The sequence below is a fragment of the Podarcis pityusensis genome (assembly GCF_964106645.2).
Source record: "Podarcis pityusensis genome assembly, chromosome: 9".
Taxonomy (NCBI): Eukaryota; Metazoa; Chordata; class Lepidosauria; order Squamata; family Lacertidae; genus Podarcis; species Podarcis pityusensis.
Genome location: NC_138034.1, coordinates 17,727,846 through 17,754,607, shown reverse-complemented (window position 1 = coordinate 17,754,607; position 26,762 = coordinate 17,727,846). Strand labels below are relative to the sequence as shown.

General features: G+C 42.4%; 2 protein-coding genes across 3 annotated transcripts in view; one reads left to right on the top strand and one right to left on the bottom strand.

The window, feature by feature from the left end:
- The window catches only part of GABRB1 (gamma-aminobutyric acid type A receptor subunit beta1), a 98,339-nt gene extending 88,499 nt beyond the window's left edge, over window positions 1-9,840 (top strand). The window contains exon 9 of the mRNA XM_081020052.1: window positions 3,993-9,840. Coding sequence (XP_080876178.1) covers window positions 3,993-4,340 — 348 coding nt within the window. The 3' untranslated portion in view covers window positions 4,341-9,840. The remainder of the gene's footprint in view (window positions 1-3,992) is intronic.
- A 6,820-nt stretch (window positions 9,841-16,660) lies between these two features.
- On the bottom strand, window positions 16,661-24,417 carry COMMD8 (COMM domain containing 8). 2 transcript variants are annotated; one of them, XM_081020212.1, is made up of 5 exons: window positions 24,261-24,417; window positions 22,920-23,075; window positions 21,479-21,631; window positions 18,826-18,981; window positions 16,661-18,006 (listed from the first exon to the last, which is right to left on the bottom strand). In XM_081020212.1, the coding sequence occupies exons 1-5, from the start codon at window positions 24,300-24,302 to the stop codon at window positions 17,986-17,988; spliced, it is 528 nt and encodes a 175-aa protein (XP_080876338.1). In that variant the 5' UTR covers window positions 24,303-24,417; the 3' UTR covers window positions 16,661-17,985. The 2 variants fall into 2 exon arrangements, with proteins under 2 accessions (XP_080876338.1, XP_080876337.1); XM_081020211.1 differs by lacking the exon at window positions 24,261-24,417 and adding an exon at window positions 23,575-23,652.
- Between the last annotated feature and the right edge of the window lie 2,345 nt (window positions 24,418-26,762).

Below are 26,762 nucleotides of genomic sequence, written 5' to 3'. Positions count from 1 at the left end.
GTTCTACAAGGGCCAGTCTGAGTCTAAGGAGGACGCGAAAAGGACCCCTGACCATTTGGTCTAGTCGTGACCGACTCTGGGGTTGTGGCACTCATCTCGCTTTATTGGCCGAGGAAGCCGGCGTACAGCTTCCGGGTCATGTGGCTAGCATGACTAAGCCGCTTCTGGCGAACCAGAGCAGAGCACGGAAATGCCGTTTACCTTCCCACCGGAGTGGTACCTATTTATCTACTTGCACTTGACGCGCTTTCGAACTGCTAGGTGGGCAGGAGCTGGGACTGAGCAACAGGAGCTCACCCCGTCACAGGGATTCGAACCACCGATCTTCTGATCAGCAAGTCCTAGGCTCTGTGGTTTAACCTACAGCGCCACCCGCGTCCCAAGGAGGACGTAGTTAAGCGCTAATGCCGCCACACTCTGTACTGGTTATAAGTAAGAAGGCAGGCAGGTGGGGGGCTGGTTGAATGCAGCATGAGGTTGGTGGGTCAGTGTCCCATCCCCCCTAATGGACCAGCCTCCAATGGGGCCATTTTCTTTTAAGTGTAGATTCTGAAATGGACTGGATTGGTGCCCTTTGATCTCCCAGATGGGGCCATTTTGACAATATCATCCTCTGCCTTATTTTTATTTATTTTTTGCTATTGCCATTTCTATTTAGATTGGCCTTCCCCTTTTGTCTCCATTCATCTTTCTCCTTCACTCTACTTTTGTAGAAGTCTCTGAAATATGGGATCTGAAAAGAGCTCTGTGGGTTGGATGTCCCTACCCTTAACCTGCGCGGAATTGTCACATGCTGGATAATTGTGACGTTCTTTCCTTTTGCAAGTTATTTATCAACTGACATAAGGTTGGAGATAATAGTTCTTCTAGGAAGATGGGCAGTCATTTGTGGGTATGTGGGCAGTTGAATAATAATTTCTCCCTGTTCTTTTGGTCACCAGGCCATTTAGCCTTAGCTAGGCACATAATTTTCTATCCATAGCAATTTTGTCCTGAACGTAGGACACCCTGTACGTGTTTCCTCACAATGGAAAAGGACCACATTATCTACTGAATCACTTTCCATTGCCCAGTCTGTAACACTGGGCAAGCAGAGAATTTGGGCAAAAAAAGGTGCTCCAGAGAAGAAAAATAGAGATTATTATCTCCTTCCGTTTGGGTGAATGTGTTAATTTGTTATGAATTGCAAAACTTATAATTCAGGGGAAATGAATAGCCTGATGATTTATACAGAACAGGGGTCTCAAAGTGATTTAGAAACTCATTTTAAAATGTAGCAGGTTCATTCATAACACTTTAAATTAAAGCAGTAATTCATCCAACACTTGCCTTGTAATAAGCAATGAGTGCACAGTACTTTAAATGAGGGGACTCACATGAATCATCAATATAAACCATTAGCATTTGTCAGTTATTAGTCTTTACAATGGAGAAAAAACAACAGAGAGATATTAATGATATTTGCGTTTCTATTGCAGGTGACTATATAACAAATCTGGGAAGGCCTTTAATTTGCCAGTTGAATTGTTCAGTAATTAAAAGATTATAGATGTGCAGTTCATTCAGGCAATAATAACAACAGCCTACGGTATTCTTGTTGTTCGTCCCCTGCATCTTATATTCCAGAATGTAGTGTCTCTGAATATGGAAGTTTAGCTATCATGGCTTAATAGGCATTGATAAATTCAATCCATGAATTCGTAGAATCTTTTTCTAAAGCTTGACACCATCACTAAGACTTTTTCCTATCAAAAATATCCCTTCCACCTTGAATTATCTGCCATGAAGTTCCTGCAGAAGATTCTGAGGAAAGTTATAGGGCAGAGGTGGGGAACCTGTGGCTCTACAAATGTCGTTGGATTGCAGCTTCCATCGTCCCTGACTATTGGCTCTGGTGGCTGGGAGTGATGAGAGTTAGACTTCAGCAGCATCCAGCTGTTGGCAGGGCAGCAACGTTCACATGAGCTCACATCACTGGTGTCACTGTGGCTTACAGGGAAGGAAAGGGCTAAGATGGCAGTGTGGTTGGCATGGTACGAATGCACTGGTGGAGCCAATCCAGCATACTCAGGCTTCACTACCACCTCACCCCTCTCCCTCCTACTAAGCCACAACGGCACTGGTGATGGGAATTTGGGCAAGTGCCACCACCCCACTGTGACGATCACACAGGGTCCCCAGACGTTTCACCGTCTATTGATCCCTGTGCCACCACTTTATTTCTCACTGCCACCACCCAGACCCTACCTGGTACAGTACTGAGTCCAGTCAGGGTTAAATTGGAACATAAACTTCTGTTTATTTACTGCAGTTTAACAAGCATGTGGTTTCATAAATGGTATCGGTCAATTACAATCATTGGTTGCCTATCCAGACCTATAACTTCCGCTACCTGCTCTCACTCAGTAAACCACCTCTCAGATATTTGCTTGTCTTCCTAGCCCCTAACTGTTCCTGACTCAGCTTATTTCGCTACACTAACTCAACCTACCCACAGACTCTATCCCAATTCACTCCCACTCCAACCAGCCACCCAACTCCCAACGAACTCCTCCCTTCGCGCCTCCCAGAGCTGGTTTTATAGTCCCTCTGACTCCACCCCCCTGGGTTCTGATTGGGTAACCTGTTTAACTATTTCACCTCCAGCATTCTCATATGTTAGCGTCACACCCACCAGCAGGTTTCCCATTCAGGCTTATTGGGCAGCTGTGCTTGAACTGAGAATGCACACCGAATTCTGTGGCTGAACACGACTGGGAGAAGCGGGGGGGTCACCGTTACTGGGCCAGCCATTCTTCAGGAGAGTTTGCCATTGTTACCGATATTCTCTGCAAATATTCACCGATTAGCTTCCAAGGAATCCCAGAGACTCCCAAATGCAGTCTGGAAAACCACCGCAATAATTACAGGTTGAGCTACTGGTCTGTGGTCAACAATAATGGCTGCTCGGCCCAGTAGACCACTCTGCATTTCAACCAGCACTACATTTATTTCACTGCACATTCCTTCCTTCTTTAGACTGAATCCTTAAATGGATACTTTAAAGGGCTATGAGGCTGCTGGGTGATTCTAGGTCCTGTTTCTTCGAGGGAGATAATGACTGTGAACCTCACAGAGACTGTAATTGCAACAGTAAACAGTTCAATTACGCTGAGCCATTAAGGAAGACACTACTGTAGGTTACATGTGTAGCACAGGTGAATATTACTTACCACCTTCCTACCACTTCACTTACTTCTAGCAACTTCTGTTAATTTTTAAATTTTAATGAGGGGGGGAAAACCCATAAGAAATACAAGTAAAGATTTCATCAGCCATTTGACCGCTTTGAAGCACTAGTACCTTCCTGATGTTCTGTGAAGATAGGCAGTGGGAACCAAAAAATAATCAGTATTATTACAGACAGAAATGGCTGAAAAAGGGGGCGGGGACTGGAAATGCTAAGAAAGGTTACAAAATACAAGTGTTCCCATTAACTAAAACAATCTCCAGGTTCTTTCTCAGATTCCTTTTTCTCATTTCCTCATCAATGTTGGCATTGGAAGGGGCAGCTTAAGGCTCCCCCTTCTCTACCCTCGTAGTCATTTCCTGTCATGCATTTTGTTCATTATCATCTCACTCATTTGCCAATGTGCCCAGCATAACCAGTGGTGTAGTGTGGGGGCCAAGGGGTGGTTGCCCCAGATGCAAAATTGTTAGGGGGTGCAAAATTTCAATACCCAGTGCTTCCGTTGCTGGGCTGCATTGAAAATGGCTTCTCCATGCAAACCAGGAAGTGACATCTCCAGACAACAGAATTACTCTTCTTATGTCTGCAGCTGTGATCTCCTGGGTGACGTAGACAGCGTTGGGCAGTTGAATCTGCATGCATACTTAGTTTCCCTCCCTCCTCAGGCACTGAGTGCAGCCTCAGGCACTGGCAATCCACGCTACGCCACTGAGCACTACTAAGGGATTAAGAGACCTTCTCTAAAGCCATGCTTCTTCTTTAGATTGACGCCCGTGGGAATATTCTTCTTACTACCCTGGAAATGAGAAATGAAGTCAGCAGTGCCAATGTGCTGGCAACTTTGAATGACCCGAGAGCTACCATGTACTCCTACGACAGCGCCAGCATCCATTACAGGAGGCCTGCCACCACAAGGGACCTCTACAACAGGAGCACTTTGGACAGACAGACAACCCATCAAAAGGGACGCCTACGGAGAAGAGCGTCGCAGCTCAAGGTCAAAATCCCAGATTTGACTGATGTCAATTCCATAGACAAGTGGTCCAGGATGGTTTTTCCTATCACCTTTATCCTTTTCAATGTGGTCTACTGGCTTTATTATGTGCACTGAGTTATGCTGTGATCCCTCCACCTGCCTAGCCCAGACTCCTGTTCTCAAATTTGCCAACCTTAAAGACTGTTGTAGCCGCAGTGCTACATATTCAAGGTACAATATTCAGCCATTCTGTGGGTTAGGGTGCCCTTTTAACCATATCCCAAAAATCAAACCATGTTTACTTCAAAAAAGAAGACAGTATCTATTTGAACATGCGCTCATCCTTTTAGATCTGCTTTCAAAGAGCGACACTGAAGACACAAGTGCTACCCCTCTGTTTTGTTCTAAGGTTATTTCTGGTGATCTTTCCTTTCTTTTTTCTTAGCATTTAAAACATGGCGTGAAAATTCTGCCTTATTTTCCAAAACACATACATTGGTCCTAACCGTAGGCTTGTTCACACATTACACTGAACACAGGTACCAGCTCTCTCTACACATGTACAAGTGTTTGTGTGAATGAGTGTGCAGCTAATTTGTTGATTTGTACATCTCAGCACAGGTATACACTCATGGAATGTTACATGTTTGCGTGTACAGCTCAACTATTTGTGTACACAGATTGTACACTCACGAAACATAATGTGTTCCTAGTACCTCCATATTATTTGCCAAACAAAGCTCAAGTGTTATTCAAGAAAAGGCAAAGCTACAGCTGCATGCAACCCTAATCACACTTATCTAGGAGTCAGTCCCATTGAACAAAGTGGTTTCCAAGTAGACATGCACAGAAGTGCGCTGTACACATGTCACCATAAATAGGTTCCCAGATCAAGAACTGATATATAGCTTGAACGCGCAGAACGCCCTTCTGACACTATCAGAGCAGATTTAGGGTTGTATCACTTAATCTGATAATTCGTAGATCAAAAACATGTCGATGAACTGGCTAGCTTTTTCAAATTGTTCATAAACTCTAATACAAATGACTGCAAAAAAAAAAAAATCATGGCTAGCAGGGGACATCTTAGAAACAGACTTCTATGAAGGCAGTGCCTCTTTCAAAACTGCAGGAATGCCTGCTACAACATAACCATAGTTCTCTAAAAGCAAAGAATGCTTTTCTTTCTTCAAAACTATAGCTTCGTTTATATGCAGATGTATGTGGATTTAATCAATAATCGATTTAATCTCATACAATTATTTTAAGGAAATCTCTGTTTGATTAGGTGACAAGTCTAGACAGAACACCTAATGTGTGTCTTTGGGATCTGGGCTCGATGGCTGGTCTACAGCACAAATGAAGCTGTACCAACAATTACATAATAAGGGTTGCTGGAAGAAAATAAGTGCCGATTCAGATTTTGCCTTTCCCGCTCTGTCATGGTGTTAGTTTTGTGAGAACACACTGGAGTCTTTATTAGCAATTCCTGGCCCCTATCAGAGGACGTTTTTCTCTCTTTTTAGGAGCTAAAGTAGATGTGGCATTCCATCACAGGTCACCAATGACTGGTGCCTGAAGGCACACATCAACTCACAGGCACCCAAAGGATTCCCTGCTCCCCACCCCCAACTGAAATTAGGCTTGATAAAAGCATTCTAACGTAGGCAATAGAACAGGCTGTGGTGTGCGCTTGGCTGTAATGTGTGTTTGCGGTTCCTGTAGCAGTTTCTCTGGTATGCGGGTGTGCCCATGCACCCGAAAAGGTTGGTGACCCCTGAATTACACAATTGGCCATTGTCTGCTTGGGTTCCTTTTCCCCTTTACTTAATAGGCAGCCATGGCCTTGTGGGGAGAGGGGCAGCAAGGAGGAAGCTTGCAGTGCTGATCTGGATAGTCACCCCCATCTCCATGGCTGCTACTTAATCCTAGGAGGGAAGCTGTCATTGGTACCAGTAGGTGTTTCCCTCCTAGTGCAAATGGAAGTCGCAGGGTGCAATCCAGTAAAGGGTTAAATGCCCCCCTCCGCAACTCCATGGTACCCCAGCCCCACCCCAGGATGCAAGGAACCCGAGCTGGAATACAAATTCCATCACCCTTTATTTTTGGCCATGCTGGATGTTGGTGCAAAGATAGAGATAGAGATGATAGAGACAGAGATAGAGATAGAGATAGAGATAGACATGATAGAGATGATAGAGATGGAGATGATAGAGATAGATTAAAGGAGAATTCCTGGGTGTCAAGATCCAAGATTGGGGCAAGTATTCTTTGGTGAGAGAACCCAAGCAGGGATTTATTATCACAAAATATGCAGCAAAATTAAATGTGGAGATATAGGCTGTTAGACCTTTAAAATATGTGACCCTCCAAGTGAGTTCATTATTTATTTGTTACATTTATATAATACCTTTATCTTCCAAGATCTCAAGGTGGTGTATATAATTCTCCTCTCCCCGTTTCATCCTCACAATAACCCTGTGAAGTAGGTTAGGCTAAGAGATGGTGACTGGCCCAAGGTCACCAGTGAGCTTCATGGCTGAGTGGGGTTGCTGGCATGGCAAGGTTCTAAAATGTCCCCTTAATAGATCTCTTTTCAACATGTCCCTCTTCCCCCAGGCATAGGAAAAGGCCACATACTTGGTAAGTTTAAAAATGGTTTGCTTACAAACTGTCCAAAGATCAAATTCACCTGCTTTAGAAAGTTGCACAGGCATTAAAACTTGGCTTAGATAAAAAGTGGTGGAAGTTCCTAAATTTATAGGAATAGAGCCATGTGGCTAAACTGGAGTAACCAGCTCAAACCTTTTCACATGATGATCAGGTAGATTGGAAGACAACAATGACTTGATTACCTAGTTCCTCCCAAGGTGAGGAGACGTGGGCATATATATACAGTGGTACCTCGGGTTACATATGCTTCAGGTTACAGACTCCGCTAACCCAGAAATAGTACCTCGGGTTAAGAACTTTGCTTCAGGATGAGAACAGAAATCGCGCGGCAGCAGCGCAGCAGCAGCGGGAGGCCCCATTAGCTAAAGAGGTACCTCAGGTTAAGAACAGTTTCAGGTTAAGAACGGACCTTTGGAATGAATTAAGTACGTAACCAGAGGTACCACTGTATATATATATAACATACCGCACTATACCTGGAGGTCTCAGGGTGGTTCACAGAATAAAATCAAAATATAAATCCACAAAATACATAATTAAAATAAAAACAACCAAATAGCCCCCCACAAGAAAACACACATTTTAAAAGGGCATAGGATATCAATCAAATCAACCAAAAGCCTGGTTCAAAAGGAACTTTTTTGCCTGGCGCCTAAAGGTGTATAATGAAGACACCAGGCAAATTTCCCTGGGGAGAACATTGCATAGATGGGGAGCCACTGCAGAGAAGGCCCATTCTCGTGTTGCAACCCTCTGGAGAAAGCACACAAAGAAGGGCCTCAGGAGATGATCTCAGGGTACCGGTAGGTTCATATGGAAAGAGGCAGTCCTTGAGGTATTGCGGTATTGAGGTGTTTAAGGCTTTATAGGTCAGAACCAAAACTTTGAATTGGGCCTGGAAACTAATTGATAGCCTGTGCAGTTGGACCAGGATCGGTGTAATATGCTCAAACCGTCTTGCTCCGATGAGCAACCTGGCCACTAAATTCTGTACTAGCTGAGGTTTCTGAACTGTCTTCAGAGGCAGCCCTACATATAATGCATTGCAGTAATCTAACCCTGAGGTTACCAGAGCATAGACAACAGTAGTTAGGCTATCCCTGTCCAGATAGAGGCATATCTGGGCCACCAGCCAAAGCTGATGGAAGGCACTCCGGGCCACTGAGGCCACCTAAGCCTCGAGCGACAGCAAAGGATCCAGGAGGACCCCCAAGCTACAAAGGAAGTGTAACCCCATCAAGAGCAGGCGATCTCCCACCCATCCAGTCTAGGAAACCACCCACTAACAGTGCCTCAGTGTTATCTGGATTGAGTTTCAGTTTGTTGGCTCTCATCCAGTCCATTACATCCAGTCCAATGTATCACTGAAATCTGTGTGGGTGAACACGGTCTCAATCAGCTGTGGCCACCTGGGTACTCAGTGCAGCATCAGTCCAGACGTGAGGGTCAGGGAGTGGTAGTTGCTGTGGTTTATAGAGATTCTCTCTCTATCTCCAGGCTCTCTGTCCAGTCGGGGACGGGCGGGTCTAGAGTGTGTGTTCCTGGCATTAGGCAAGAGGATGGTTTGAAAGTGGGAGACACTGACATTAGTCCCTTGTCATGGTTCGATCACTTCCTATTGAGATTTAGGCTGTCAGTACCTTTCCCCCTCTACAGAGGCGGGGGACCTATTAGGAAAGTCTGCCCTCGGAGGCTGATGGATCCAGTGGGATTCCAAACAGCTCTAGGGGTGTTTCCGGCTGATATGACTGGCACCTGTTCAAGCCCTGGCCAACCTCTCCCAAACACCCAAACACCCAAATGGCTCGGGCTATTGACACGATCACCCCTGAGACCCTCTCCCACTTCATGGAGCCCATTTGGCCCCCTGGTATACTTCAGAGCTTAGGGCGAGGAAACAAGCTGGGAGACTGCTTGAAAGGAAGTGGAGGAAAGATCCAAATGAATGCAACTGAACACTGGTTAAGAGTTCATTATCGAGCCAACCTAGTGGTAGTGAAGGCAGCAAAAAAGCATAATTTGCTTCCTCCATTGCATCTTCATTATGTTGTCTGGCAGTGCTTTTCCAAGTAGTATGAGGCCTTTTACAGGCTAGCCCAAAGGATGTGGTAGAACCAACGGTAGCTCACTGTGACTTGTTTATCTCACACCAGCTAGGTCTGATGGGAGCTGGAGTTCAGCAACTTCTGAAGAGCTACAAATTTCACATCTCTGTTCTTTGTTGTTTTAGTGAACTCATGCACATGCGCCCAGATCATGCATTCATCATTATGTGGGACCGATGGAAAGGCAAGTATGTGTGTATACACATATACCCAATGACTACAGTACTTTTACCATTACCACCCTTTTTTAGTAGGATGGGCATACACCCATATATGCACCTAGTCATGCATGTTATTTGAAGTGGGGGGGGGTGATAACTCATCCAATGTGGAGGATCTTTAGTTTGGTGAATACATGATCGGACAGTCTCCCAAGACTCTATTGACACTTTCGATTAAGTCAAAAGCTATTTTTGCACATCCGTTTCAAAGCTTGCCATTTTCCTGCCCAATATTGCCTTCAGTTCATGAGCATTTAAGACCTACTCCTGCCCAATTTTTGGTACTGCTATTCTTTTCCAGGTGGTATCAAAAGTGGTGACCAGGATAGGTCCCTTGTGCTTGATATCACATATAAATCTGGTTACTGATGCTACACATGCATCATGAACATGCCATGGTTCTGTGCCTCAGGAAGGTGGAATGTTCAGTAATAGTTTGGATCTTCAAAAATGAATCACCAGCTCTTCCCATGTGTAATTTAAGCTGAAGTCACTCACACCATTTTTGCGTTACTTAAAATGCTATCCTACCGAAATAAGCAGGACTTCTTATTAAGCATCCATGGGGATGGGACTGAAAGTGCCTTACTGACAATGGATAAATTGTTCCCAATAAACAAAGCAAGAATCAACAAATATATGATGTTGCTCGCCTCCTATCTCCCAGGACATTTGTTTTAGCTAAGCCTCTTTGCTGGAAAGTGATGGACTTCCATATATTCAGTCTCACTAGTGAACATCTTATCAGAGAAGTGAAAATCACAGCTTGGGTTAATGCAGTGCTACCATCATCTAGAGGGATGCGGGTGGCGCTGTGGGTTAAACCACAGAGCCTAGGACTTGCCGATCAGAAGGTCGGCGGTTCGAATCCCCGCAATGGAGTGAGCTCCCGTTGCTCGGTCCCAGCTCCTGCCAACCTAGCAGTTTGAAAGCACATCAAGTGCAAGTAGATAAATAGGTACCACTCCGGCGGGAAGGTAAACGGTGTTTCTGTGCACTGCTCTGGTTCACCAGAAGTGGCTTAGTCATGCTGGCCACATGACCCGGAAGCTGTACGCCGGCTCCCTCGGCCAATAAAGCGAGATGAACGCTGCAACCCCAGAGTCGGCCATGACTGAACCTAATGGTCAGGGGTCCCTTTACCTTTACCATCATCTAGACCTAGAGTTACTAGACCAGAACTTTAAGAAAAAGAAAAAAGAAAGGACATTTTGAAATTGTAATGTCTGAAATAGGAGACCTTCCATATGTGACTTGAATGATCTCCTTAGAGCCAAGAGTAACAAGACACATCATCACCTCTCTCAAACCACACCCAACAGGCATGTAACACTTCCGCTGCATTTCAAATTCCCTCCCAAAATGTATTTGGCTAGCCCTGGTTTCGATTCCCAAATGCAGTGTTATCCCAGCAAGACTCCCATTCCTTATTTATCTGTTATAATGTTCTCCTAAAATCCTGACAGCTAAAGAAATACCCAAAGTGCCAAACAGGAAGCAGAATCTTAAGCTCCTTTTTAAAGTAGCACTAAATTTGAGTCAAGAGGTTTCACTCACATTGTGCCTTTCTATGCATCCATGCTTGAGTATTATCTAAATCCATGAAAAAAGTATCCATGAAAACAACATATCCTCAAAGTGCCTTATTCATACAAACCTTGGTTCAATTTTCTTTGAACTGAGCCAAACTTTTTATTATTAAAATGAGGGTAATTGCAGGGGGGTGGAGGAGGTTTGATTCCTAAAAAGATAGCCCCCCAAAAAATTGTTCTACGCAAATGGACCCTGAAATATTTAATGTAAAAAGCTAATTTACTGCCATGTGCTGTCAGTTTGGAGCGTATATGCAGATAATACAGGACAGACTCAGGAAAATGGTCGGACGATATCCCATGAAGTAACTGAGTAACGCCAATATTCTTGACTTTGAAACAGTATGAGGTTTTTCTGGAATTTATTATTTTTGAAAGCCTGCTTCTTTTCCAAAACGATTGTACAAATTGGCATGAAAACACAGCATCTTAATCTTCTAAAGCTGACATTTACTGGAACGAATTCTTCTCCATTGCCTAGTTCTCAAATGCTGGACTTTCATCTGTTCCTCTTTTTTGTTGTTGTTGTTGTTGTTTTTGTGAATATGGAGATGCTTAAATTCTTGTGGCACTGAGAAAGTTAGCTCATACATCTGGATACACCTCTAAAAACCTAATCAGTGGCTTTGAATTAAAGATTCCGCAACAGGGAGAATAGCTCTATAGCTTGATTCACCATTGCTGCCAGCTTTTGGAAGTTGGGGTACATATAATCAATACAAGGAGCTTAAAAAAAAAAAGAACACAAGGAGCTAAATTGGCACTAACGGCTTGCTTTAAAATTTCCAAATGAAAAATGCTCTCCTACGATGATAAAGAGAGCGTGTGCTTTCATTCCTCTTTTATTTACTACCCCTTTGAGAGCCAAAGCTTGTCTCGGGTGCCACTCTAAGATTAAAAGCAAAGTGGCACCAACAACTAAAGAAAGACATCAAGTTGTATGGTTGGTAAGAGTGATAAGAGTTTGAGGAGCATGGCTATACATTCCGACTCTTGGACTCTGACTGTAATATGAGGGGCAGAAGTTTATGGAACAAGAGACCATCAGGGTCAAAGCACTTTAAAATTAAGATGAAGCACTAATCACCATTTGCTAACCTTCTAGTCTCTTCAGTCCCCCTTTCCACCAATTCCTAGCTAGCTGCTAATACAATTGTAAGGCTGCAAATCCTAAACACATTCATCTGGGAGTAAGTTCCAATGAACTTAACCAGGATTTGCTTCTGAATGGAAATGGATTACATTGCAGAAATGTCCTTTTAAAAAGTCTACCCTGACTAGAATCACTAATGGGCTTTATCTAACATTTTCTCTGCAGATATGAAATCATACAAAAGCGTGTATCTTATCAGCTAATTCCATGAGAGATACATCATTTTGCCACAGATAACAAGGTGGTAAATCTACTTGTGCCATTTCTTGCATGAGTCATTAGGGAGTCAGGTGGCAATTTACCCAATATGTAAACCCAGCAAGTCATTACAGCATACATTCTGTGAAATTGTTTAACCATTGCTTGAATGAGAGAGTCCCACTTTTGAAATTACCTTTCTTGCATAAAAAAGGAGCAAGACACATTAAATATAGGGTAGTAGAACTGAAGGAGGAAAGAATATACGAAAACATTGATTATATAGTTTTATTAGCGTGTGGAAGGAACAATAAAATGAAGCTTTGTTCTTGGTCAATAATCTGCTCTGTATTCCTTTTGCTGCAGATACATTTTCATCTACATGAATGCACACAGAAGAACATGGTAGGGTAGGGTGGTGGTAACCAATACAGTGCCCCCCAGTTGCCAATGTCCAAAAATGAGGGTACCACGTTGGCTTGTCCTGTAATCAGGTCTCTACAGCTTATGTTCTGCTAAGCCTACAGGTTGTATCAATAATCCTACCCTTTTGTGCAGTCACAGGCAGGCAGCAAAATTTGAGATCTATCAGATTCTTGGCTAAACAGCTTGGTGGGTCACAAGTTATGCAGACAGGTTGCAGTATACAGTAATGGTTTATATTCCTATCAAGTCGTATCATTAAGCGATCAGGACCTCCTTGCATAAGCATGGACATGCCCCTTTGGCACCTGGTTGCATTTGCACATGATGGAGACTTTCTTGGTCTTCCATCACTACTCCTGGTCTACCATTGGTGCCTTCAGACACCAGTGAATCAGCCTGGTGTAACCCCTTGTTAGCCAGGATTGCTTGGGTTGACCTTGTACAGTACTTGCTAAGTATCTTGAAGAACAATTGCAGAAACCTTTTATGTATAAACTTGCCAACTAATTAAAAATGAAATGGGGAGGATTGCCGTTGTGGCTTGAGCAGCTGATTAATAATGGAAATATTTCAAGGATGGAATCTGAGGCAACGTATCTGAACTCTACAGGCCTCAATCCACAAGAAATCTAAAAATTTGGCCTAAACAATTTAGAGTATTAGGTGTCCATGGCTGCTATTAGGATGAGGCCATCAAGGTGAAACTCTTATCCAAAGGCAAAGATGATACGGTGGTTCAAATCTATCTAAAACATCTACACACCGAGATTATATTCCCCAAGCCAGTTTCACAACTTTCAGTTGTTCCTGACCAACTTGATGTAGTCATCAAAACGCACTTCCAGCAACAAATGAACTATTTCCAAGTAACTGTTTTTCATTTTTTAATTTGTCTAATAAAAACAAGGCCCTAATACAATTACACACATTACAGAATCTCCTTAAGGTGGGGGGGGGGCAGCCTTTCTCTGTGGCTCGTTTCAATCTCATTTACGTATTTTAAAGAACTATTTTGAGTTAATTTTTCATAAAAACTTATAAATTCCAGCTGAATTTTCATGCAAACAAGTTTTCCAAACCATTTATTCGACATGAAAGAGCTTTTATACATGCAGTTTCTGGAGTTCACTTGCTAAAAGGATCCCTTTAAATATTTGTTTTCTAAAACGAAAGGAAAGATTTCTAGGAAATAAAATCAACAAAATGCCAAGAGAGGAAAAATAGACTAATTTTTTATGATTAACTTTTCTATTTTGTATACAGATATGCTGCATTTTCTGATTAAAATTCCTGATCTGTTAATGCAATGTGAATTTATGTACTTGCTTTTTACACATCCCACGTCTTAACTTTTTAGAGTGTGCGCATTTTATAATTTTTGTTAGGCTTCTGTTTCCTTACTGTATATAACTGCATGTTTGTTTGTTTTTGCACATCCTGCATAATGTAGCACTAGACTCTATTGCTGTCAACACAAATGTTCTTTCAAATATTTTTCCAAAGGTGTTTTCTGGGAGTAACTGTACATTTTTGTATGTTTTGGAAAAAAAACATGTAAAGCCCACAATACTGTGATTATTTTCATATGCTGATTCAACTGATCTAGTATAGGACAAAGGTCACCAGGAAGGTCTCCTGTACAAGCTCCATTTACTCTTGCTGAGTTCTCATTCATTACAACAGAGCAGTGGTATCTTTTCACTTTGAGGTGCAAAGTTCATTCTTGCCGCTCTTAAAAGCTAAACTGCAAAACAAGAAAAAGCAGTGTGTTCCATAGCAGCATTTGTGAAATTTTCTTCTAAACCTTGCAACAGCTAAAACGGTGTTATCACCATCCTTCGTTTAAACAAAGGTTTCAATGTTTAATATTTGTGCTAGATTTTTGCCTTTGGCATGCATACTGGACCATGTTTATAACAAAAGTCAGTGTGCAGGTGCTGTGATTTGGCCAAGACGACACTCCTGAGAAATGATCACATGTGCGGAAAACACACCTTTCTGTCCAGCAATGAAGGGCTGGTGCCAGAAAACTCCCTGGTTTGTGACTTTGTTCTTGCAGCCTTCATTCACAACACTGCTTTGGGGGGTGGGTCGTATTTTGTACATATTTTGCAAGCCACGCATCATGGCAAAAGAAATCCACAAGAATAACAGCTGTGTGACAGAGGAATCATCCTTTTCAATAAACGATGTCTATCATATTTGTCACCCCATAACTTACATTTTGTGAAGTACTTAACATTGTAGTATCTAGTGTCTGTAGATAAACAGGCTAAGCACCCATATCTAAGAAAATACGAATCTGCACAGTAAGGGCACTTTTTTAACAGCCTTAGGAGAACTGAAGTTAGTTCACCCAAGACAAAAACAAGCTATATTTCTTCACCACCTTTCATATGTTACTTATTTGCCCCCAAAGTGAATGCACATTTGCTTGCTCCCTAAACATTAATGGATCATGATCCTTGTTAAGCAGACAGTATTCACTCTTCGACACCATTCTTCTCTACTGCTTGTTCTAAACCAAGACACAGTTGGGAGTGGCATTCAAAGTAATCTTCATGTGGCTAACTGGGTCTCCTTGTAATGACAGCCATTTGTAGTTTAGAATTGCTTATTTACAAAACAACCCTAAATTGCACCTTATATTAAAATGATGGCCTGTGTTCACCTATTTCTCTCATTTTTAGTATACACTTTTGCAGTGCAAAGGGACACGGGTGGCGCTGTGGTGTAAACCACTGAGCCTAGGGCTTGCTAATCGGAAGATCGGCAGTTCGAATCCCTGCGACGGGGTGAGCTCCCGTTGTTCGGTCCCAGCTCCTGCCCACCTAGCCGTTCGAAAGCACATCAAGTGCAAGTAGATAAATAGGTACCGCTCCGGCGGGAAGGTAAATGGTGTTTCTGTGCGCTGCTCTGGTTCACCAGAAGCGGCTTAGTCATGCTGGCCACACATAGCTGTCAACGGTTCCCTTTTTTAAAGGGAAATTTCCTTATTCTGAATAGGATTTCCCTTAAAAAAAAGGAAAAAGTTGACAGCTATGTGGCCACATGATCCAGAAGCTGTCTGCGGACAAATGCCAGCTCCCTCGCCCTATAGAGCAAGATGAGCACACAACCCCAGAGTCATCCGCGACTGGACCTAACGGTCAGGGGTACCTTTACCTTTATGCAGTGTACACCTGGGATAATCCTCCCAGCAATCCTACAAGACAAGCCAAGTTGATAAATACTAACTTACTTTCTCAAACCCACCCAGTGACCTTCATGACCACGGAAGGATATGGACCCAGATCTCAATAGTACTGACCACTCACTGCAACATCACAGACTGATCAGGGGCATAGTCAGATTGCAGATCTTTAAAATGGCCCAGGATTGCATCATTCTGATCCAATAAGCTGCACAAGAGCCATCCTTTATATCACGCTATTCATTTACAATGGAATATTTGTTCATCCACATATTGGACGCAACATAACATTCAGGTTCACATGTATGGCTGTTCCTTTAACTATGAAGATTTCTCAGCCTCTCCTTTTAGAAGTGTCAACATGCCTGGTGCCCTCTCTGACTCCCCTTACCCAGCCCCAACTTTGATTTTTCACATATTTTGATTTTAGTCTTTATGTATGTTAGGAAAAAAATCAATTCTGAAACACAGTACTCAGAGAAATTGTGGGGGTCTTTTGTTTTTTTGCTGTAGTACAGAAACTACCATCCCCTTGTTCTTTTACTCAGTATTTTATTTTCCGGACTTCCCTTTTAAATGCTGCAGGAATGAGCAGGGCGGGGAAAGATGCAAAAGAAGTAGCATTATTTAAGTTTTATCATTAAACCAGTTTTCATAGCTTCTGAAAATGTAATAAAATGTAAATTTCATTAGCTGATGTAATCCTAGTAACCAAATAAACATTTTTTAAAAACTTTTCCATTGTACAGCTTGAAATTTTATACAGAGATTTCAAGCATGCATTATGAGGCGCTGTGTGTGTGTGTGTGTGTGTGTGTGTGTAAATAAAACCATGAAAAATCTGTTCCCCATACCTTTTTTAAAAAACTCATGAAAAAATGATTGCTACATCTCTTCTCAGGTCATGTTTTATCAGTCAATCATACAGACACTTTAAGCATTTGAAAAATACTCCTTTCCATACTGGCACTGAAGTACTGGTATAGCAACATGCGGTAATAATGGATCTTCTCCATAACTCAGAAGCATTTTATATATAGGAAATGATATTTTACCTTATTCCAGCAATACTATAGGTATTCACCAATTTGTGAGTCTTTTCTCTAATTCTCAACAAAATGGATACACAAATAAAAATCTTAAGAGAGGTGTGGCACTATCCATCTACCCAGATACCTTTTGCAGCCAACCCAAAGACCAGCTCACAGGTAAGTTAGGGTCTACAGAGACAACAAAACAAGTGCAATCATATGATGGTGGCTCTTTGCAGACAGAGACCTTCAAAGCAAATTCCCACGGCCTTGCAATCCACAAAAAAGTACTGACTTTCTTTGAACTAGTTCAGAATGGTTTAGGGTGCTTTGTAAGGCAAAAGGTCGAGTGCTTTGGAAGTTTTCTTTCAATAACTTTCTTTAGTGGGTTACATAGATACATATAGGTTATAGTGCAAACTCTAAGGAGTCTATTGTTTGCAATCATGGGCTGACATCATGTGCTCACTTAGTCTACCAGCAATTATTCTGATAAGCATATATCAGCTAGATCACACCAATCAGGGGTAGTTGTGTAGTCTTAAACTGTACTGTTTCACAGCCCGACTTTAATATTTAAGAGAAATCAATTTATTTCACACAGAAGCACATTACAAGCTACAGCTAGATAGAATGCTTAAAATGGTCTGGTGATAGCCATGTTCAATCCACTACACTTAATTGTAGAAACATTTCTATTGTGTTTAACAGAGCTCAATCTGCAAAACAAAACCTCTTTTTATGCAGTTCCAAAATATAACAGCAAATTGGGTCTTTGAGTATAAAATAGTTTTCACAGTCCTAGTCTGCAATGTAGTTACATAAATCCCAAGAGAAGAAGAAAAGGAATGTTTGCATCAAGTTATTTCGGGTAACTGTTGGCTGCTTGTTAGTAACATGATAAGACAAAGTCCACCCTTTCTTCAGGATCTCCAACAAATGGCACTCAAAACTTCTCAGAAATGCAGCAGTCTATCGAAGTTATGTTCACCGGTTAGCCATAATGCGATTTTGCATTTATTTTGGCCTAGCAGACATCAAGAGTTGTTCTCTCAGTAAGATTATGAATAACATCTTTCCGTCTCTAACTTTAATGCGTCAACCTCAGCACTTCAGAAGCATTTCAGTTTCTTTTGTTTTGAAGAATACACATCTATTTTCTTATCACTGACACTTCTGATGGCGGAATCATTTCAGTTGCAGAACAACCTTCAAGAGGAATACAAAAGTTGGAAGCAGTAAGTCTAAGTAGCAACGTGTAACAACTATGTAGGTTCTCATGCTCAGACAACGGCTTACACAGCCTTTTAAAATGTTTGAATACATTTCAAACTTACACCCACACATTTTTTGCCTTTTTGTCTTCTCATCTAAAGGATAAAATAAGTCTCTAATGGCTTTCACACAACTAAGGGGTGGATTGGTAATCTTCTTCCACTTGAAAAATAGTAGGCTTTATTTCACTTTCATAGCGCTTTCTGCCAGAAGAGACATTTCCAAGGCAACAAACAAGGGCAGGAAGTCAGAACTGAAAGGGACTCCAAATATCTTGCCACCCATAGTGAAGTATTTTGAATTAAGGACAACTGAATAACCCCACTGCTAACACTAGCAAGCCTTCCCATTGCATTTGAATTAAGTTGTGGAGGGCCACAGGTTCCCCATCCTTGTCCTAAAACAAATATCTTCTGACTTATATGACCTAAAGAAGTCTCTCCTAGCCCCAGATAAGGTTCCTATTACATAATGAGGGCTTTTCCCCAGCAAAGTTGTCCTATTGGCACAAGGACTTCAATCGGTGCAACAGGATTTCCTTTTCCTCTCCCTGTGCCCCCAATCTGTTATGTGGGTTCTTCCAGCCCTCCAGAGCAAATGGGGAGGGCAAGAGGCAGGCAGGAAGAGGAGAGGGAGAGGACATCCTGTTGCACAGACAGAAGTCCTTGCTCCAACAGGACAAATAACTGTTGCTAGTTTTATCAGGGAAATCATTTGGGTAATTTCAGCTTTTTAAAATAATGTGATACACACCTTATTGGCTGCTTCCAGTGAACTTATTAGGTTCTGTAGCTCTTCCTTATTCATTTCTATGGAGTACGGCTTGAGGTTACCATTCTCTGTCAAATCCAGATCAAGGTTTAGAAGTGGCATTTGCAGCATGGATAGTTTATCACTAGAGAGGGCAAGCTATACAGGAAAATAATTAGAAAAAAAACAGCTTAGGCCAGTTATGATAGCACTTTTACAACAGTGCGCGGATTCTGAAAGGCTGATAAAAAGTTATTTATACTAACTATATAGTCATGACGATGTACATTCAAGGTATCCTCCTGTAACTGAGAACCCTGGACCAAAAAAATTTAATCAGAAACAACAACAAAGATCTGAGCAGCTTTCTATATGGAGCAAATACACAGGTTTCAAATCAGCTGGAGTGAAATTTCCTCTGGAAATAACCCAGTTAAAGGATGTGAATTTGACTTTCGAAAAGCGACAATAAAACATAGAGGCCAAGAGTTCCCCCACTGATATTGGCAAGGGAGGAGAGCAACTACAACATGTCTTCTTCTAGGAGAATTCTAGCTGCCATCAGGTGAGCTGTCTCTCGGAAGAGCTGTGTGGTGAGAGAGCCCTCAGTGCAGACACTGTTATTAACCTCAGATTTGCAGAAAGGGATCTGCCCCCAGATCTACCAAGGCCAAAGCAGCCAGAACCCAAGTATCATAAATGGATCTGTTCCTTTGTTCTAGGGTGGGGAATACACTTGTGGAAGCCCACCCCTGCTATGAAAACTTTACTGAAATAAGATTGTAAGCCACCTTGTACAGTTTGAGAATGTGTTGCCTTGTTCTTGAAGAGCAGTATGTATCCTAAATAAATACACTAATTCATATTTATACATATAGATTGTTGTGAAGCAGAACTGCCAAAAACATAGCAGGGGGTGGGATCCCCAGTGTAACCCACAAAACTGCACACATTATGGAATCAGCTGGGCTTGGATACTATGTCCTTAGCAAGGCAGTATAGAAGCACTCGGGAAAGAAACCTTGGCCAGACAGAAGCTGTCCATGTGTAATACATTGCTTATCCCAACCTAGCAAGGGAATAATCCATAATAAAGCAAGACTATCTATTCAGAAAACATTCTTACTCCATCAGAGTAATTCTTTGGTTTCCAGGATTCACTGCGATTTGTCACTAGCACTACTAATACAATACTCACTGGCAGTGCTAATACAACCTGTCAAACCATTTATGCCTCTCCAGCCTGCTCAGTCGCTGTCATAAGCACGCTTCCAAGAACAGAAAGCCAGCAAATACTCCCAAAGACTTCAAAGGGTTTGGGTGCAAACATGTTTGGTGGGGTTTATAATCAACATATATACCTGAAGGTACAGAAGGTAATCTGGCTGTAGGTATTGTTCACAAAGGCTGAAGATATGCACACATAATGAACTCAAATTAGCCAGATGGGAAAGAGAACTGCAGATTAATCAGATTAATAAATTAAATCTTAGCCATAAAGAAAAGTTGCAAGCCCTTCAGAAATGAAGAGTCACGTGTGGCTACAGATTAAAGGCTCACAATTTCTCAAGTAGGTTCCTGCTGAAATGTTCACATTCAACAAATAATGCTTTTAAGAACTCCAATAAGAGACAAAAAAACCCACCTCTCTTTATCTAATGGCTTCCAGAACAAATTTAAGCAAGAGCCAATTTATAATCACAGTGAAGCAAACAGAAGCACATTAGAAGAGTAATCACTCTTCTGAGCAAACATTTTGCATGATGGCCAGATGTTCTGCAAACTACCAGCTGCATAATTCTCATTAACGTGACCAAACTACTATAATAGATTTAACACAGATCCTCTTATGCAGATCTTATAAACAACCTGAATGTTCAATATATAATCCAAGGGGAATTGTAGATTATATTGGCATGTTACATTGCTACAACGTATTATACCATACAGTAAATATGCTGTAAACCAGTCCAATTCAGGAGAGTGAAGAAATGCTGTATTATGTACATTGTTCATTTATTGCATAAGACAAGCGGCCCACAGGGTTTGTTTAACCACCCCACGAGCCACCCCCGAACAGAGCCGCCCGCTTGGTGAGTCCCTGCATGCTGTGCTAAACCAGCACGGCGCGGGGACTTGCTTCCGCAGCGCCAGAAATCGCGTCTGCGCAGACACCAGAAATCGCAGGCATGCGCGATCCAGCCCACGGAAGGATCTCTGCTGGAGAGAACCGGCCCAGGCAAGGTAAACCTTGCTGACCCCTGGCATAAGACATAATAGCCCACATCCTTTCTATGGCTCATCTCAATCTTACGAGAAACAAACTCTCATGATTCTACCAACCGTTTAATAACAATTGTTTGGAACCTTTACTACATACTATACAGCAGGGATGGGGAACCTCAGGCTGCCTCCTCTCCCCTCAGTTGATCTGCCATAGTCTGTTTCAAAGTCTCATAGGCCACATATATTTGTCTAGATAGTCAGCATGGTACCCTCCAGATGCTGCTGGATTCCAACTCTCATAAGCCCCAGCCATTGTAGCCAATGCTCAGGGTTGATGGAAGTTGCAGTTCAGCAATATCTGGAGAGTCACAGTTTGGCTACCCTTGATCTAGCAGTCTTATACAGCTAGGAATGAAACTGTTAGCCTAACCTTCAGCTGCCAGTCAAAATCCAGGAGGCGTGCCGAACAGATGCCATTTGTTCTTTCAATCAGGGCATGCCTGATGTCATGTTTTCTGCTTTTCAAGCAAGTCACCACAGCTTTTTGAGAGTCAGAACTCAGCTCGTCCAATGGCTGAAGTGCCTACAAAACAAAACAAAAATGGAAAAAAAACACATAAACCTAACAGGCTTAACAATTGTATGATAACAATTGGCATTGTTTGTACTTGTAAATACGAGAGTTATTTTTTAAAGACCACATCATTTTTGTGTCTGTTTTGTAGGCACAATCAAAACCACCAGAATGCCTATATTACGTCAGTTCTACCTTTACTCTAAGTACTGACTAAAATATGGGCCTCAGTCTTGCAGCTGAGGACCACATGCAACTGGGTACCACCGATATGCAGGCAAGAACAGCTCCTACTGCTTTGATAACCAGCAACAAGCAGCTGGGCCCGCAAAACCCTTCATGTGCTCAGCTGTGAAATCCTAAACTGCCTCCTCTTTGTCAAAGCTATGGTGTAGGGAAATGCCTGAAAGAGAAAATGACTATGTGGCAGACTGTAAGAAATGCAGGCTAGGAATAACATGGTATCCAGCAGTGCATGGCAAAACTCCAACTTGGGAGAAGGCAAACGCAAAGCTGCTTGGTTTGGCTGCAGGTGTCTGCACCTGCTCCCCTCTTTCCAGCTGTTTCATCATCCCTGATCATCTGATTACGAATCTTCTAATCATGTAGCAGTGGCATGACTGTGTGCTTGTTGGCTGTACAATTATAGCCATACACTCCTTGTTGGGTTAATTTCCCTCCCCCCACTTTCATTTTTGGGTTTCTTAAAATATATACATACTATTATTTTTACTTCTGAAAACCTTGGGGTTCCCCATGCATGCTAGTACCTCCCTCTTGTTTCTCAGTGCCCCCATTTCAGCTTCGTTTATGTTGGCACTCACCAACTGGGTTCGCTATCAAAATAAGAGATGTTCTAGAGCATCAGATCAAAATCAGAAAAATGGTAACCATTTCAGGAATAAAAATCAAGTATAGGCAGCTCAACGTGTTTTACCAGCTGTAGGTTAATACACCTAAGAAGAAAGGTATTTAACTGAACATTATCCCAAATGAAAGATTTAAGACATATTAAACTTCATTAGATTCTTTTCATAATCTACAAGAATTACAGAATACACTGGCTGAAGTACTAATGTATAATCTGTTTTAATTAAATTAAATTGAACTTAACTCTGCTTAATTTTGAAGCCGATACCTGTTGCAGATACACAAAGGCTCTGCTTATAACTTTCTCATAACGTAAAGAGAATCAAAATATATATATATAACTTTCTCATAACGGTTATATTATTACATAAACTAGAATAGCAATACTGAGTCTTTATTTACAAAGTCACAAAACAAGTGCGGATACCTCTTCATCGGAGCGATCTTTGGCAACGGTACTTTTGAAATATGCCGAGGTTTGTTCTAGAACCTCCATCCATTCTGTCAAATTCCAAATAGTGTTATAGTCTTGATATCGAGGGTATGCGCGGCCACAAATCCCATCAATTACTTTGTGAAAGAACTGGAAGAAATGAGTATAAACAAAGCTTTAAGAGACAGCTGGTTCTACTGATGTTGCATTTTGTTGGTTTTATAGATGTTGTATTTTCTGATGTTTGTAATTATAAGTAGTGAACAGGATCTTTGCACATCTACTTTGCTATGCAACACCACATCATTTGCAATCAACAGTTTGATCACTCCCAAATGATAGTCTTAGCAAAATTAATTAAAATTAATAAAACGGACGCTGGGTATGCCTCTGTCCAGCAAGGGGTTCTGTTGAAATTACTGACTTAACAATCTGATCACCCACCCACCCCATATGGAGACGGTTCAGAATCATCTGTCTTCAGGGTTGGCCCAAGACATTTTGGCATCTGAGGAAAAAACACAAAATGGCATCCCCCTCCCCACCTGGGAAGAAGAGGTGAGTGAAGATCTACATCAGAAACAAGGAGGGGCCATAAAGCTCTACGGCAGTCGCCTCATGGGTGGGCCGGCTCTGCCTGTGAGATCACCTGCTGTTTCTGTGCCCATGTCTGTGTTATGAACACACTATCTTTGAGCCTTTTCGGGTGCATTAGTGAAGAACAAGGGGTGCAAACATAATTGATCACATGACACAACCCCCCCACACACTACTTGAATGGCAATGCCCAACAATCTTAAGAATTATTTTATTGGGGGGGGGCGACCATTAAGAGTTGATTCCTATTGCGAAGGGCAAAAGCACCAGGTCATGCTGTGGAGGCCATGCAGTCAGTTCAGGGCTCCACCAGCCATCAACCCTTCAGAAGCTGGAGCACTGCTGGCATGAAGCGAATGGAGCCTCCATGAACAGCAGCAGCGCTCCTCAGAAACCCGAGGGACATTGGGGTCATTCGGGAAAGGGGACACGCCCTGCTTGTGAACCGTCACACATATGCTGGAGGCCAAACCCCGGGCTTTCAGGCATGGCCAAACTTGGCCCTCCAGATGTTTTCGGACTACAACTCCCATGATCCCTAGCTAACAGGGCCAGTGGTCACGGATGATGGGAATTGTAGTCCCAAAACATCTGGAGGGCCAAGTTTGGGAATGGACCGCAGTCGCTCCTTCAGAACCACCTCCTTGCCTCAGAGCAAACCCTCCAACGCAGGCAAAAAGGAGCGCGCCTTTTTTACCCAATCAGCGGCCAGCCTTCTCCCCCTCCCCGCGTTCTCACCTTCAGCCTTTCCTCGGCCGGCAACTTTTCCGTCAGCTTCATCTTTCTGCCCCACCCATCCAAGCTGCGCACGCGCGGGGGTCTCGACCCGCTTCCCCAGGCGAAAGCTGCGAATGCGGCGGGGCCACGTGACCGCGCGCTGGCCAGGCCTCGCCCTATCAGAGCTCCCGAATAAAGCCGCTTCCGCCTCCGCGTCATCCTCCTCCTCCCGCGGAAGGAGACTGCGCAGCGGCTGAAGCTCCGCCCCCCTCTTTCAACGCCTCCCCCCCCCCCGCTCCCAGCTTCAAAGCCGTGGCTCTCCTTATATTTGAGTTGAAGTGCTAGTCCGGGCCAGGCACTTCCAGAGGGGAGGGCAGTTGGTTAGTGGTCCTACCCTAAGGTAGATCTTTATATCAATGTGTTTATGTTTCAGCAGAACAAGCTGCAAACCAGGTCAAAAAACAGCTGGTATATAATAAAAGTACAATATAAATTAGCAAAATCACAATATACTAATCGATCACATTAGATGATGTGAGGAACTTCAATTAACCTTGTGACAAGAAATAGAAAAGCATCAATCAAGCCACCCCATGTGTCTCACCTAGGGTCTTTCGCCTGGAAGGACAGGTTATACCCACATTCTCACCTGGGACAGAAACTGCATTTTCCTCTCACTGTTGCCAACCAGCTAGCAGACAAAATGCTCATTAACCCCACACTAGAATAACCAGAGGCTGTTAAAAAACGGGTGAGAAATCGTACAAACTTGACCTACAGCACCCACTCCTGTCTCCTCTGTAAGATCTACAACAGTGGGTTCTTTTCACCCTGGAGCATGAAACATTTTTCATTCATTCTCCCTCTGCTAGTGTTCCAGCCATCATGCACAGTTCAGAGGAAGTGGATATGGAGAAGTTTTGCTTCATCATAACTCTAGAATTCAAGGCCATCCAGCTAAGCAGAGAAACTCTCAATTAAAATTGCAGGACAAATGTTACAACAAGCTGAGTGCAAATGTGACGTGGCAGCACCAATTTGCATTTTATTTAGTGATAAGATGCTGCTGCATGAAACTGGAAGTTACAGTACAGTGAATGATAAAAAACAAACAACAGCCCCTGCCTGCTTGCCTGCAATCTAGTTCAAGATTGCAAGGCTGAAGTTGGTGCCTGGTTTCTCATCTGAAACAGCAGCTCCTCTGCCATCCCAAATAAGCTTTGAGCAATCCCAGATCCTACACATTCATGAAGTTTGCACCCTTTGAGATGCATCAGCATACTTTTCCGTCCAAAGAGTTGTTTTTGGTGCTTCAAATATCATGGTATTCCTATGTCAGTGGTTCCCAAACTCCCCCGCCAACCACTTGAAAATTGCTGGTGGTCTTGGAGGACCACTTAATGATTTTTATGTCTCTTGTCACAATTGTAATGTGCTGTGCCAGACGCTATATTATTTTTCATTGTATTTCATTGCTTCTTTTATTATATTGTATTTTATTGTATTGCATGTTTCATTCCATAAAATTCAAATTACAGTATAATAAAATACACTATAAGAGTTAAAAGAAGTAATCAGAATACAATGAAAAATCAATGTGGATATTTAATGGGGACATGCCACAGGCCACCTGCATGAAACTCTAGGAAAGTCCTATTGGTTTCAGTGGGAGGCATTTGTGAATGTGTTCTTAACTTACGGTTACCAGATTTTTTTCAATGAATCCGGGGACACTTTTCAACTTCAGTAGGAATGATAGGATTTTGTCAGGGGACTCATTTGTAAATCTGGGGACTGTCCCCAGGAAACGGGGATGTCTGGTAACCTTAGCTTAACTCTCACTGGCATAAAAGGTTGGGGATCTTTTGGGTTCATACTCTCATACTCAATTAATTCTGGTTAGTTATCACTTAACAAACTTAGTACCTTATGATATTCCCAACCAGGTAAAACACACCAAATGGTATTTACCTGAAATACAACAAATGTGGCATATGTTTTGTGCCAGATGGTTAAAGTAGTCTATAAAGTTTGTAGGTATATACCCATTGGGAGAGGGGGATCTTCATAGTACAGCCAAAGAAAATGGTTGAGGATTCTAAAGTGCATTAATGATATTAGAAGTGGAACTAGCATGGTAGTCACTTTCGTTCCAAAGTCATAAATAAGAGTGTGACCTTCTGCTTTTTGCATCAGAGACTACTGATTTGGGAGCCTGACTATCTGAAGGACTATCTGTACCAATATAAGCCTGCCTGTGCATTAAGATTGATGTCTGAAGGCCAATGGGTATTGGGAGCATGGCTTTTTGGGGTGGTAGTTCCGAATTTATGGAATTTATTCTCCCTGGAAATCCATCTGGCTCTGCTCCATCATTATTAGTTGTTGTTTTTAAAGAAACATACTGTATTTTTCCATGTACTGTATAAGATACCCCCTATTTTGGGGGACTCATATTTAAGAAAATGTGGGGAGATGACCCCATGTATAAGACACCCCCCAATTTTTTACATTATTTTATAC

Excerpts from the sequence above, each read along its gene's own strand:
- COMMD8 (XM_081020211.1), bottom strand. The coding sequence starts at position 23,637 with ATGCACCCGAAAAGGCTCAAAGATAGTGTGTTCATAACACAGACATGG. Across the intron at positions 23,076-23,574 it reads CATGGGCACAGAAACAGCAG|TTCTTTCACAAAGTAATTGA; the intron begins GTGATCTCACAG and ends CATTTCTTCCAG. Across the intron at positions 18,007-18,825 it reads CACTGGAAGCAGCCAATAAG|GTTGTTCTGCAACTGAAATG; the intron begins GTGTGTATCACA and ends TTCCTCTTGAAG.